General features: G+C 41.8%; 1 protein-coding gene across 1 annotated transcript in view; it reads right to left on the reverse strand.

The window, feature by feature from the left end:
• LOC124721220 (2-hydroxyacyl-CoA lyase 2-like) overlaps positions 1-15,932 on the reverse strand; it is a 94,197-nt gene that overhangs the window by 39,973 nt on the left and 38,292 nt on the right. The window contains exon 5 of the mRNA XM_047246074.1: positions 10,732-10,843. Coding sequence (XP_047102030.1) covers positions 10,732-10,843 — 112 coding nt within the window. The remainder of the gene's footprint in view (positions 1-10,731; positions 10,844-15,932) is intronic.

A 15,932-nucleotide genomic window follows, 5' to 3' on the forward strand; every position in this document is an offset into this window, starting at 1 on the left:
AATTCTTCTCCAGTTTCACTGTAATGTCATCAGCAAATCTTATCACTGATATCTTTTCACCTGCAATTGCTTCTTCGATGTATAGATTGAACAGTAGGGGCGAACGTCTGCATTCTTCTTAATCCAAGCACTTTGTTCTTGGTCTTCCACTCTTTGTTGTTCCCTCTTGGTTTTTGCATCCAGCCCTAATATCCCGGCCAAAAGCCCACTGGCAGGAGTAGCAAAGTTGCTTACGCATGTGCAGAATGCATGAACATGGGTCACATGGTGTGTAGCCTGCACTATTTGTGCCAACTTGTACATGAGCTGAGGGGCACCTGGGGGTACCCTCATCCCATGGGGCAGCAATGGAACAGTCTGCTCTAACCTGATAATTTTTGTGTGCCACAGAACTGTGAACTCTTTGAAGCTCGGATGAGGTGACTCAATCACGTTCAGCAGCTGAAACGAAAGATCCCTGTTGTATTGTTCACTTTATTGGACTCTATCATATGCCACACTGTCAAAAGATCCTGAAATTCTTCTCCAGTTTCATTGCAATGTCATCAGCAAATCTTATCACTGATATCTTTTCACCTGCCATTGCTTCTTCGACGTATAGATTGAACAGTAGGGGCGAAAGTCTGCATTCTTCTTAATCCAAGCACTTTGTTCTCGGTCTTCCACTCTTTGTTGTTCCCTCTTGGGAATACCTGGTAATATTCATTCCTGAATGATGCTAATAGTCTCTTCTATTGGTACATTGATGAAGAGAGACTTTATATCACAGTTGACAATTATATTGGTGTGCTGTATGTTCTATCCCTGTGTAAGTCGAACAAAGTGAGTCAAATCCACACATGATGCTGTGCATCCGAGGAGTCTTAATTTTCCACAAAGATGTTCACTGGATTTTGATTGATGAGCCAGTCCCATTAAAGATAGGCTTGAGGGAACTGCTTTTCTTGTGGATTTTGGGTACTCCATAAATTATTGGTGTTACCACAACTTTTGGTGATAGGCACTATCACAATTAAGAGCAGGCTATCGAGTTTCAGGAAGCATGAATGCTTGCAAGACAGCCATGGATGTGCACACACAAAATAAGACAGACAATTGAAATCCTAAAGCAGCCTGAATACATCAACTGGGAACAGGGCTACAGGATCCCACTGCATTGTCTGCCAGCAATCCTGGTATGACAGAGCGAGTGTGGTCGCAGGGCAGTAGCCCCATTGGACACAGTCACAACCAGCTAAACAAACAGCACATGAACAACTGGTGTCCTTTCTCTGCAACTAAGTAGCATGAAAACATGACTAGCAGAAGCTTGTCACAGACTCGTCGCAGTGATAGGACTCTGCATTTCAACAGTTAATAGTTGTGTTAATGTTTCTCTAATCTTTTCATTATTCTGCATGCAGTTACCAGATAATGTAATTTTTGTCTATGTAGTGACTGCCAATAAAAAGTGTAGATACAGCAGTTTCAGTGACAAGGTAGTTCATTCTGCATGTCTTTCATGAGTGAAAGGGATCAAGTGGTGGTTCAGTTGCTACATCAACAACAGCAACAGATTGAGCAGCAACAGCAGCACTTAGACTTGTTTTTTCAATTATTTACAAATTCACTAGGAGCACCAGCCCTCCTCCTCCCCCCCCCCCCCTCCTCCCCTCCCATCCACTGCCATCAATGTGCTCAAACCACAGCTTTTCACCATTCCAAGAAGCAAAGGAAGACTGGGACACACACATGCAATGTCTCCAGCAGCATTTCAGGTAGAGGCTCCAGTGTTGAAAAAACTGTTTCTCTTGTCATGAATTGCAGCTGAAACATTTCATTTGCTTTGAAAACTTGCCCCAATGAAAGACCCATCAGCATTATCATTTTCTGAAACACGTGACTTGCTTAGTGCTTATTATCTTAAGCAAACCCACATGGTGGTTTCCCATTTGGAGTTCCACAAAAGGCAAAAGAAGCCAGCAGAACTATCAGGCATGGGTAGCCAACCTCCATGGGCTAAGCGGGAAGTGTAAATTTGTGTGTACTCACTACCAACACTCCTAGACTGATTCCCTGACTTGCAATGACGTCATTTATTCTGTCTCGGACAGAGAGGTCAGTCAGGAGGCATTGCGTTTAGAAGACCCAGTGGTTGAGGAGATTTTGGTTATTGCTAATGCTTTCAAAGTATTACAAGCTGCATTGGAACAGTTTGAGGATGTCATGGCTGTTGCATCAGTGTGCTCACTGGCATGAAATTGGCAGCATTCCCTGATGCCCTCAATCTGTTCCTCTAATTCATTCAGTTTGCAATCGGATGTTTCTTTGTGGAGTTCACAGAAGTGCATATTGTTACACCAGTCCATGGCTCAACATTCCCAGCATGATTTACATTACACTGTTGATTCAGCAACAATCGTTCCATTTTCAGGATGATACAGGGTCTTCTGTGTCCCTCGTGAACTTGGAAAGATATCATTGTCTGAGCTGACCAGCTCTCTCCTCCACTAATCACTGTTTGGTTGGTTATGGAAACCAGCCCATTCCTGTTCAAGTGGAGTTCATGATCAATGTCAAGTATCAATTTATCATGAGGGTGATCACGTTTTTTGGCAGCAGACAGTGCAATGTTGGAGAACATTTTTGGTCTCAATATATTCATGGTCTTTGGGTTGCAATTCAAGATGCAGTGCATATTGCTTCTGTCTGTATTCTGTTCCAGGAACTGGACACCTCCCGCCATGAGTTTGGTCCTGTTTTCGACAGGTTTGGGGGCAGAAAAGGATTTAAAGGTACACATCACCCTCAAACTGACAACCATGTCTAAATTTTGTCATGCCCAGCCTCTCCCCTTCACTCTGAGATCAGCAGTCACTAAGTAACTTCACAGGTTGCAGCATCTGGATACCACAGAACCAGTCACCTCTAGCTAATGGGCAATACCATTGGCTGTCATTTGCTAAATTTCAGAGGCGTTTCATTTGTGTGGAAATTTCAAGTCCACCATTAATGCTCACTCTGTAGTGGATTCTTACCCGATTCCATGGACTGATGAAATCCTCGCAAAACTGGTGGTTGGTGAATGTTTTTCAACGAGTTATTTGGCAGAGGCATAAGGCATATCTGTAGCTTCATCTGGATTCCACTCCCCAACCGATTATGGTTACTGACACCCCGTTTGGGTAATACTGTTACACGCACTTGCCTTTTGGCATTACGAGTACCCCCATTATTTTTCAATTTTTCAGCGACTCTTTGAACAGTTAATATGCAACATCCCCTGTTGTGCAAACTATCTGGATAACACTGTCACCACAGTCTACTCATGGCAGGAACATTGTGACAACCTTCAGACTCTTTTCACTAAACTGCGAGAGGCAGACCTTAAGTGAAACATGTGGAAATCAAAGTTTTTTTCGGGCTGAAGCAGAATATGTGGGGGATCTTCTTTCAAAGGATGGTATTTGCCCTATGCAGCATCACCTAGTAACTATTACTAACCTTACTAAGCTGCAAAACCTGCGAGAATTCCAAGCATTTTTGGGAAATCTGAGTTACTATTCAAAATTTATCCCCAATGCCAAAGGTTTCATTCATCTCTTAAACAACATGCAGGTGAAAAGTTAGCCTTTTGCTTGGTCAGTGGACCCATGTCAAGTCGTTGCTAATGTCTTCCGCGTGTCTCGGGACCTTTACACAGGGTAAACAGCTGGTTCTTGCCACAGACCTGTCCCAGTACAGACTTGGGGTGGTTTGTCTCGCAGGGATGCTGATGGATCTGGACAACCTCTGGCATATGCCTCAAAGACACTGACAGCTGCTCGATACAATTAATCACAAACAGAAAAGAAGGCATTTGATGATTGTCTATGTGGTCCACAAGATCCACATTTTCCTTTACGGACGTAAATTGCATCTCTTCACAAACCATAAACCCTTATTGCACTTTTTTGGCCCCGTTTTCCGCTTCCTGACAGGACTGCACAGACTTCAGTGGAGGGCTTTATTTATGAGTGCTTATCTATGCCAGATTTATTACTGTCCCACTGTTCATGGCAATACAGATGTGCTATCATGCTTCCTGACCAGGAATTCAACAAAATGGAAGTTTTGTGTTTCCAAATCAATGATCACGTGCATCAGTCATTGGATAGGCTCCCAGTCTCAGTAAAGTACATAGAAAAAGCCACTCCACAAGATCCAGTGCTCCATTAGGTGTCGCATTTTGTGTTGGAAGGTTGGGCCAAACAGCTGCCTGCTATGGAGTCAGACCTGCTCCCCAATTTTTTCCTTTTTCATAATTAGCTGGCAGTGGTTCGTAGAAAACTCATCCCTAGTACCAATTCGGATGAAATCTAAATTGTCATTCTCCGGGTCCTGCAGTCCCGGATTCTTATGCCGCTCCACTGTGGCCTCTGAGCAGAAGCCACATGAAGATGTTAGCAAGACATTTTGTCTACTGGCCCAGTACTGATTCAGCAGTTGAGAAGCTTGTCTGGGGGTGCAGACAGTGTGCTGACTACCCCCCCCCCTCCCCCCTCCCCCCATGAACTAGCTCCATGGCCCACTCTTGCTCAGCCATAGCACCGGGTCCACATCCATTTTGAGAGTCGTGTGTGTCACTCCATGTAGTTAATAGAGGTGGACGCACTATAAAATTATCCACATGTCATTTGCATATGCTCCACCTCAACAGGAGCTACTGTGTGAACTCTAACACAGAGTTTTGCAATTGAAAGATTTTCTCTGATAATGGCCCACAGTTTGCCTTGAAACTGTTCCACAATTTCTGCATTCAGAATGATATTACTCACCTCATATCTGTACCATTTCACCCCCAGTCAAATGGTGAGGTGGTGGTACTTGCATGTAAGGTGCAGTTGGCAAAGTGCTTGGCAGACTCACCTGTCAATACAGTGCTGCCTCTGTTCCAAAGCAGCTACAGGACTACCCTGCAAAACAACTGTAGCCCAGCGGAGGTTCTTCACGGCCGATAACCACAGATGCTGCTATACCTGCTCTGTCCTGCACCATGGTCTGTGGCGCAGCTGCATCCTTCACAATATGCTGAGGGCCATCCAGCGCACACCTTCAGTCGATGGCTGGGATGAGGGGTGGCTACAATTCAGGAGACATATGGCTGGCAAATGTTCACTGTGGATGCTGGTGAGGTGTCACTCTCCTGCCACTAGAATCAACTATCCCCTTGGTGGTGCAACAACCTGCCGGCAGCTGCAGCAGACACTGTTGGAGGGCCCTCCTGCAGGCTACACCCCTCCACGGGCCAGGTGCTTTGGAGTCTCCTTCCCTGGACGTGCTGGTGGGCGTCAACAACATCAAGATGGATCTGCTGCCTGCCCCGGACCCTCAACCAGTATATGACAGTGTCTGCCCAGATACTGCCCGCTCATCAGAGCACCAGGCAGATGTCCCCCTGTCATTGCTGCTTATGTCTCTTGCCATTGCATGACTCACCGCACCTCCACGTGCTGGGTCATCACCGCGGCCAGCTTACCATCATCCGAAGCACTTCCACTTGTACACCTTGCCATGCCAGAGACAGCTGCCAGCCAATTCCTGCAAATGCAATGCCTCTTCAGATGCTGATGAGCCACTGGAAGCCAGTGCCACTGCACCACTGTCATAGTCGTCGTCACCATCGTCACGTAACCTGGGCAGATCAGGTGGCTTCCTTGCCATTGCCGACCTTCTGCCAGCAGCAATTCAGCTGGCGTGGTCCTTCTTTTTCATACACTGACATCTGTGGCACTGGCTCCACGGAACATGGAAGGGATGCGGTGGTGCAGCTGTGCAATCCACCACAGTGTTCATATCTGGCACCAGCAGCAGCTGGGTGAAGCAAGTGTGCCACTGTCGCCCACAGCCAGCACCCCAGCCAGCAAATACGAACACATTGGTGCACTGCCAGTGGGGCCTTGTTCACTTGCATCTTCTCCACCATACGCAAACATTCTCAAGTCAGACCAGCTCATTGCTGACGTACATTGAGTTGTCAGTGATAGGAATCTGTACTTGAACAATTAATAGATGTGTTAAAGTTGCTCCAACCTAGATATTATTCTACGTGCAATTATCTGCCATGTACTTTTGTATCTGTAGTGACTGAATAAAAAGTGTTGATACAGCAGAAACTACAGAAAATTGAAAGAAGTCTCAGTGGCACAAAAATCTGAAACTTCCCCTCCTGATTATGAGTCTAGTGGCATAACCACTGTGGCAGCTTACATTGTTTCCAAAGTTGAAGAAAGAGGTGATGAGCAGTATGTGTTACTGATAAGCATGGCTAATCTGCCTTTCAACCCACTATCATTTAAATCCTGTTGACCCTGTAATTTTGTAATACTCTCATGTAACAGAGTTTAAAGTGAGTCTCTTGGAAATTGTTCATAAAGGCCTTCTCTCTATTATGGCTTTCAGTCCTGCATGATAGACACTGCTTCTTGTCACTGATTTTTGATCCTCCCAAGTCCTGTAATATTTATTGTATTATCCAGTTCTTTTGACTTGGTTACTCTAACAGATCTTTTGCAGGCAGTGGGTAGAGCAGCTGCATCAACTGCTTGGGTCTGTATTGAGAGTGTCATTATCATTATAATATCATAGTAACTATGCTGAATGTAAAATAATTCCTTATCACATTTAATAATCCATAAAAATTGAGTTATCAAATTAAGTTGGTATCATATAACCAGTTGTCCACTTTTGATCAGGAGTTTACTTGAAACTTCCTGTCACATTAAAACTGTGTGCTGGACCAAGACTCGAACCTGGGACCTTTGCCCTTCAGGGTAAAATGCTCTGCCAACTGAGCAATCCAAGCACAATTCACAATGCACAATCATAGCTCTACATTGCCAGTACCTCATTTCCTGCCTTTAAAACTTCACAGAAGTTGTCCTGCTTACGTCACAGGACTATACTCATATTAAAATTACTTTATGATTGATGTTTCCAAGAGTCCAGTGGTAGCAGTTGGGCATCAGCCAATTACAGCTGTTTCTTGGGCTCCTTGTGCTTGCTGTGTCGCCTGATCCATGGGCACGAAAGGCAGACCCTTGCCAAGTGACACAGTCTACACAGTTGGGAGAGGGATACGCAGAGCTGGTCACAAGGGTGGGCGAGAAGGGGAAGGACCACCAAATATGCAGTGGTTTATGCATTTTCCATAGTGACACAGTAAAAATATTTAGCAATTTCCGAGATCACTGGGAAATAAAGCAAAAGTGCATATGCTGCTGAAGTTAGCCTTTGGTAAACATTTTAGTTTGTGCACAAAAACATTGAAAAGAAAAATGTCAGATTCACAATCTCTACCACATAATCATAAATAAACTATTTGGTTAAAAGCTTCAATACTTTCACGACTTATAGTCTGTAATGTTCCCTGGCAGCACACACACTATTAATCAAAGGAAATGACATTTAATTGTACTATGTATGCTATGAAGCAATTCGTATGTACTGTAATTGTTTAACAAAAAAAATATTATTTAATTTTGTATAAAGGACATTAGTTATTATTGTAATATTTTCTGTAATAATATTCTCAATGTATTTATGACTGTAATATTTCTATACTCATAATGTAATTACAAAATATGTTAATATCTGCGATAAGAAAAATGTAAAATACAGCCACAGAGGGGAGTAATGTTGGAAGATTGCAAAGAGACATTAACGGTCGGCAGTGGTATACATAGGAATACATAATGTGCATTCTTTGTCGTCTTCCTCGAGAGCTGAGAGAGAGAGGAACCTGTGACACAGCATTTTATGAATGAGTAGACTTCTTTTGTCTATATCTATCTTTAGCCACCATTAGAGGAGAAATTACAAAGTAATGTAAGTTGAATTATTGTGGTGGTCTAAATACATTATAATTTATCAAAATTGTGTATTACTAATGTAAATTAGCTTGCCCTCATCTATAATATTTCTTTAAAGAATTTTCAGCATTTTTAGCAATTATCGTTGGTGTTGCTGGGCTGTGCCGTGACCGAACGATTTGCAGCGGCGGCACATTTAAAAAATTGTTCCGCTAAGAAAAATTAACCAAACCCGTAAATCGGGAGCAGATAAAATTAGCAGTGAATTACGAAAATATTTTTCTTATACAGCAATCCTGAGACTGACGGAATTTATTACTGGTTTCACATTTGTGCATTCATAGGCCGATAGTTAACGTTGAAGTTTAACAATCTGTTGGTTCTTTCAATTTCTAAAGCAAATAACTTAAACGTATAGTGAAGTGTGTTTTGTCAACGATAATTAAACGTTCAGGTCGGCTTGGCAATATTTAACCAATTTATGCTAACAGAGACAGTCTTGTGTTCCATGGCTAACGCCGGGAAAGAATTCAGTAAAAAAACACACACTGCATTTAGAAAATGTGTGCCCAGGCCGAAATACGTAAAAAAAATTTAATTTATACAATTTTCAACTAAATGTTCTTAATCAGTTAGTATGAATTTATCAGCATGAGAGGGTTGAAGGTTCACGTAATTTTAAATGTGCTTAATTCTGTCTAAATGAATTTTTATTACCACACGTAAATAAGGGGCTCTACAACAAAGTTCGTATTGAAAGAAAAGATAACAAAAATATATAAAGCAACATTTCCATCCCCACATTTGCAAATCCATTTTCGATTCATTTTATTTTCATTTTATTATTTCATTAAAAGTCTCACATTGTAGCTTGCCTTTAGTGGTCACACTTATGACTTCTGAAATCAAGAGACCTACAGCAGTTAATCCTGAGAGCTTGCAGTGGAAAACCATCACAACAAAATTGTTTTTAAGGATGAAAGGAGAGCCATACCTCACTACAATGTGGAGCTTGGTTCAAATGGCTCTGAGCACTACGGGACTTAACTTCTGAGGTCATCAGTCCCCTAGAACTTAGAACTACTTAAACCTAACTAACCTAAGGACATCACACACATCCATGCCTGAGGCAGGATTCGAACCTGCGACCGTAGCGGACATGCGGTTCCAAACTGAAGCGCTTAGAACCACACGGCCACTACAATGTGCAGCAAATATAATTTTTATATATTTACAGTGTGCCACTGTGCAGCTAATCCAAGTTCTCCCTGTGTATTATACCAAATTCATGTTTCATGTTTCTGGTTCTTACACAATTTATCACATCAGTGGCATCTGCAATTTAAGTTCGCATTACAGTTACAGTGTGCTGCAGTGGGATTAAATGAAATGGAATTGTCTGTTGGACACATTAACATAAAAGCAAAGCACTAGACTGTTAACAAAAATGTTGAATTGAAATACACATTCAATCTTTTATTTAAGCTTACTGTTATTTTTTCTAAGAAAACTATGTTCACATAGTAATGCAGTCACAAAATTAATAGCTCTCATTTTAGTTAATACAACCCTTTTAACAATGTAGTAAACATTTCCATTTTATTTCTACATCCATGAACATAAAAAGCTGAGAATTTATATAAGTTATTCTTCATTGGTTTTAGTTGTTGATTGCTGCATTAAAATGCAATGGAGATTTGTCTCACCTAAAGGAATACAGAATTTGAATCTGTGACACATTCTGAAGCTCTTGTTGATATCAAAGAGCCATCAAAAACATATTCACATCTTCAGTAATAGTTATGGACAACATCTCATTTCATTTGACTATTGTTTATAAGGTGCCTACAGTAACTTCCAGAAAACAATACTGTCAACTGGCTACAACAGGAAAACATTCTCATGTCAGATGACTGTAGAAAGAGAGAATTTCATGGCTCAGAATAAAGCACATTTACCTCTACATGTTTTGATGAACTATCCATCACATCAATGGCATTTCAATTCCAGTGAACTCTTGTGGGCTCAAGTTACGGGTTATGTGGCAAGGAACAACAAAAATTTATGCCGACAGAAGTAGAAAGATTGACATATTATGTTATGAACCACACTTCATCACCAGATTGGCATAATTTTGCAAGGCACGTGAAGGAAGAAATGACGAAAGCATGGGAGAATGAATTTATAGTCGATAATAACATGGAACAACTTCCTTCACTTAATTCTGACAGCAGTTCTACTGATTACACAGATGATAGTGAAAGTGATTTAGATATAACTGCTGTGCATCCATTAGTGGTCCGTCGGTTATCAATAATTCAGTTGTGTTCACACCATACAATTTTCTCCAATTCTTTAGATAATTTGTTACATTGTTCCCCACTACTACCATCTCTCAATCAGAGAGTAATTTTAATTGGAGTATAGCACTCCTGGAAGAAAGGATATTGTGGATACATGGCTTAGCCATAGCCAGGGGGAGTGTTTCCAAAATTAGCTTTCGCTCTGCAGCAGAGTGTCACTGATTTGAAACCTCCTGACAGACTAAGGTAGGAGATGAGGTACTGCTGGAAGTAGAGCTGTGAGGGCACGTTGTGAGTCATGCACTTGCCCTGAAAGGCAAAGGTCCCAGGTTCCAGTCCCTATCCGGCACACAGTTTTAATCTGGCAGGAAGTTTCAAATCCATGAATACTCTGCTGCAGAGTGGCAATTCATTCTGGACACAAATAACTTGTTCAAAACATAGTAAAAAGTTCACTGGCTTTAAAAACCATTCTAAATCAACAATTTAGTACATTGTACAAATGGCAGCTAGACTACTGAAGCAAAAATCAAACTTATTCAGCTATGAAGACATAGTATTTCATGCAGCAATTTAGTCTGAGTGATGAAGTCACATACCAGTTGATAGCCTTTGCCAATATATTCCCTGGTTTTGTACCTGATGCAACTTCTTTCTTAACAAGTTTGTATGGATATAGCACATCTACAGGAAGTTCCACAAAAACAGGACCTGTAAATAATATGCATCAGTCAATTTCTCTCATTCAACAAGAAATGGGAAAAATGCAACAGATGAGAGTAATACACACATCACCACCTGGAATTTGATAAATGAACAGTAATTAACAAAACAGGATCATATAAAATGTAACTCAAAAGCTTATCAACTTTACTCAAAATGAACATACTTTTCAGAGCAACAAGAGACACACCAAACCCATAATACATCAATCTAAACTCCCCATCAAAGAAAATCAGTTGTGTCACATATCAGAAGGGACTGTGTGTCTTTGACTGTTTTGTTTATTTCCATGTGAAACAAGCATGTTCCATATAACTGAATCATTTATTTACACACTGTAAGGTGAACGGAATGTCTACTTGGCTTCTGTTAATACAGAAACAACTGCTATATGGAAGAAAGACATGCAAGCAGAAAAATAAGATATCAGTACTGAACTGCCTTCAGCATTCAGAATGTAAAAAATAACTCCTTGCTCACAAGGAAAGCCACCTGTGTAATTCTGTTTATCCACAGTCTGTTTTGTACATGTCTCTTTTTATGCTTTTTATCATCACTGAAGCACCAAAGAAACTGATATAAGCAAGCATATTCAAATACAGATACGTAAACAGGCAAATTACGGCACTGTGGTTGGCAACATCTATATAAGGCAACAAGCATCTGGTGCAGTTGTTAGATCGGTTACAGCTGCTACAATGACAGGTTATCAAGATTTAACTGAGTGTACTGTGAATATCAGGAATCTGGTAAAACATCAAACCTCTGACATCGCTGTGACCAGAAAAAGATCCTGCAAGAACGGGACCAATGACAACTGAAGAGAATTGTTCAACATGACAGAAGTGCAAACCTTCCACAAATTGCTGGAGATTTCAATGCTGGGCCATCAACAAGTGTCAGCATGCAAACCATTCAAGGAAACATCATCAATATGGGCTTTCAGATCTGAAGGCCCACTTGTGTACCCTTGATGACTGCAAGACATAAAGCTTTACACCTCACCTGGACTTGTCAACACTGACATTGCACTGTCGACATGAACGGGTATGGAGACAACCTCATGAATCCATGGACCCTGCATGTCAGCAGAGGACTGTTCAAGCTGATGGAGGCTCTGTAGTGGTGTGGGGCTGGTGCAGTTGGAGTGATATTGGACCCCTGATATGTCTAGATATGACTCTGACAGGTGATATGTACGTAAGCATCCTGTCTGATCACCTGAATTCATTCATGTCCATTATGCATTCTGACAGACTTGGGCAATTCTAGCAGGACAATGCAACATCCCACATGTCCAGAATTGCTACAGAGTGGTTCCAGAAACATTCTTCTGAGTTTAAGTACTTCTGCTGGTCACCAAACTCTGTAGACATGAACATTATTGAGCATATCTGGGATGCCTTGCAATATGCTGTTCAGAAGAGATCTCCACCCCTCGTACTCTTATGGATTTATGGACATCCTTATAGGTGTCATGGTGTCAGTTCCCTACAGCACTACTTCAGACATTAGTTGAGTCCATGCCACATCTTGTTGTGGCACTTCTGTGTGCTGGCAGGGGCCCTACATATTAGGCAGTTGTATCAGTTTCTTTGGCTCTTAGTGTAATTCTACATTTTGTCTTGAGTATCACATAGGTATGATCTCTTGCTATTACATTTGTCACATGGTATTCTTGTGAATAGTTCTCCATTTAATTCCTAGATATAGTTTCTACATAAAATTTGAATCCAAAATAGCATCAAAAACAGCATTTGGACATAAACAAATGTATGCTGCTACAATGTAACCCCCTTGTGTATAGGTAAACTAATAAGCCAAAACATTATAACTACTGCCCACAGCAACTTTGGACACTGCCTGGTGGTGTTGGGGGCATGTGACACGGTAACAAAAGTGTGTAATTGGGGCAGACACGGACGGAGGATCAGCCTAGCGAAGATATGGGCTGCAAATGGGGAAATCCATTGAGATAAGTAACTTTGACAAAGGGTAGACTATTATTACGCAGAGTCTGCTAATGATTATCTTGAAAATGGTGAACTGGTCGAATGTTCACATACTACAGTTGTGAACATCTATGGAATGAGATAGAAGGACAGTAGAACTACCACTAGGCGCTAAACGGTTGGACATCTAGTACTCTTCACAGGACGTGGTGTCCAGAGACTTGTCTGCTCTGTAAAGTAGGATAGATTGCTGAAAGAGCACAATGCTGGTGCATGCACAAGTGTTTCAGAGCACACCGTTCATTGTACATTGTTGAACATGGAGCTCTGCAACAGACCACCCCTTCGTGTTCACATGCTGACCCAGTAACATTGTCAATTATGATGCAGTGGGAACGGGACCATCGAGATTTGACTGTTCATCAGTGGAAACATGTGGGCTTTTAGGGAGAATCACATTTTAGCTACACTAGGTCACTGATCGTCTCCACAAACATCGCCATCGAGGTGAACGGTGGCTCAAAATGTGCAGTGCACCATGGACACAGACTGGTGGGAGTCGTATTATTGTGCTATGGGAGACATTCTCCTGCCCTTGCACGGGACCTGTGGTAGTAATCGAAGAGACACTGACAGCTGTGAACCACCTCCACCCTTCATGCTTGACGTCTTCCCTGACAGTGACGTCACTTTCAGCAGTATAATTGTCCAGGTCTTGGAGCCAGAAGCATGCTACAGTGGTTTGAGGAGCACCATTGTAAACTTATGTTGATGTTTCAGTGAGCAAACTTCTACATCTCATCTACATTTATACTCCGCAAGCCACCCAACGGTGTGTGGCAGAGGGCACATTACATGCCACTGTCATTACCTCCCTTTCCTGTTCCAGTCCCATACGGTTCGCAGGAAGAACGACTGCCAGGAAGCCTCTGTGCGCACTTGAATCTCTCTAATTTTACATTCATGATCTCCTTGGGAGGTATAAGTAGCGGGAAGCAATATATTCGATACCTCATCCAGAAACGCACCCTCTCGAAACCTGGACAGCAAGCTACACTGGGATGCAGAGCACTTCTCTTGGAGAGTCTGCCACTTGAGTTTGCTAAACATCTCCGTAACACTATCACGCATGATATAAATGTTATGGAACCAATCTTGGTCACTATCAGGCACCGTCATCGCGTACGCAAATCAGTGGCTCATTACTTATGAAAATTACATGACCTGTGTGTAGGCATCTAATGCCACAGAGCTGATATGCAGAATCAGTGATGTATTTCATTCCAAAGATGGACAAACAAGCTATTAAGCAAGTAGTCATAATGTCTTGGCTCATAAGTGTATAAGCATTTGTGTCACACAAAAATTTGCACGAAAATGTTTAAAATGTCACATTAGATATTTGCAATTCACTGTGGAATCCTACAAACTTTATAGCATACAATTATAGTAAAATCTACTGAGTACTCCCAGTTATTATTTTTACTGTCAGATGTCTCCTTATTCTTTGTGGCTAAAGCATTTCTTCTACATATACATACATCTACATATATATACTCTGCTAGATACCAAGTAGTGTGTGGCGGAGGGCACTATTTGCGCCAAAGTCATATACCATATACTCACTCCCCTCCCCCCCCCCCCCCCCCCCCTCCTCCTGTTCCACTCGTGGCTCGCGCGGGGGAAAAACTCTTTGAATGGTGATCATTGTGAGATTTGAAAGTTGGTGGTACTAATATATGCTCTACATCCTCAGGGAAGATCGGATTTTGAAATTTAGTGAGCATGTCATCTAACTGCAAGTGTGTCCCACTTCAAACTTTCTATGAGATCTGTAACACTCTCGCGATGGCTAAATGTATCAGTCACGAATCTTGCCACTCTTCTTTGGACCTTCTCAGTCTCTTGAATCAGATCCAACTTGTAAGGGTCCCATACAGACGAACAATACTCTAAGACTGGACGAACTAATGTATTATAAGCAATTTCCTTTGTTGAAGGACTACATTGCTTCAGGATTCTACCAATAAACTGCAATCTAGAGTTTGCCTTACCCATTACTTGCGTAATCTGATCGTTCCATTTGAGACTATTTCAAACAGTCACACCCAGATACTTGATGGATGTTCCCGCTTCCAAAGACTGAGCATTTATTTTGTACTCGTACATTAATGGGCATTTTCACTTCGTTTTACACAGTAGGTTACACTTACTAATATTGAGAGATAACTGCCAGTCATTACACCACCCATTTATTTTCTGCAAATCCTAATTGATTTGTTCACAACTTTCGTGTCATACTACTTTCTTGTGAACTAGAGCATCATTGGCAAACAGTCTAATGCCGCTGTCAATACCGTCAACCAGATCGTTTATGTAAATCGTAAAAAGCAGCAGACCTATTACACTGCCCTGGGACACACCTGACGTTATGCTTGTTTGTGTTGAAGTCTCCCCATTCAGGACGACATACTGCTCACTGCCTGTTAGAAAACTTTCTATCCAACCGCACATGTCATTGGATAGACCGTACAGGTGCATTTTTTGGAGCAAGCGACAGTGCGGAACTAAGTTGAATGCCTTTCTAAAGTTTAGGTATATGGCATCAACCTGGGAGCTGGTATCTAGAGCCTGTTGTATATCATGTACAAAGAGGGCCAGCTGTGTCTTGCATGACTGCTGTTTCCCAAAACCGAGATGGTTTCTGCAGATGAGCTTCTCAGAGTCTAGAAAGGTCATTATGTCTGAATGCAAAATATGTTCCATGATTCTAGAACAAATCGATGTCAGTGAAATTGGCTGGTAATTATGTGCATCTGATTGTCTACCCTTTTTATAGATTGCTATGAGCTAGGCCTTCTTCCAGTCCCATGGAACTTTCCACTGTTACAATGATCTCTGACAGATGATGGGTAAGAATGGTGCTATATTTGTAGCATAGTCAAATGGTTCAAATGGCTCTGAGCACTATGGGACTTAACAGCTGAGGTCATCAGTCCCCTAGAACTTCGAACTACTTAAACCTAACTAACCTAAGGACATCACACACATCCATGCCTGAGGCAGGATTCGAACCTGCAACCGTAGAAGTCGCGTGGTTCCAGACTGAAGTGCCTAGAACCGCT

Source organism: Schistocerca piceifrons, chromosome X (genome assembly GCF_021461385.2).
Source record: "Schistocerca piceifrons isolate TAMUIC-IGC-003096 chromosome X, iqSchPice1.1, whole genome shotgun sequence".
NCBI lineage: Eukaryota > Metazoa > Arthropoda > Insecta > Orthoptera > Acrididae > Schistocerca > Schistocerca piceifrons.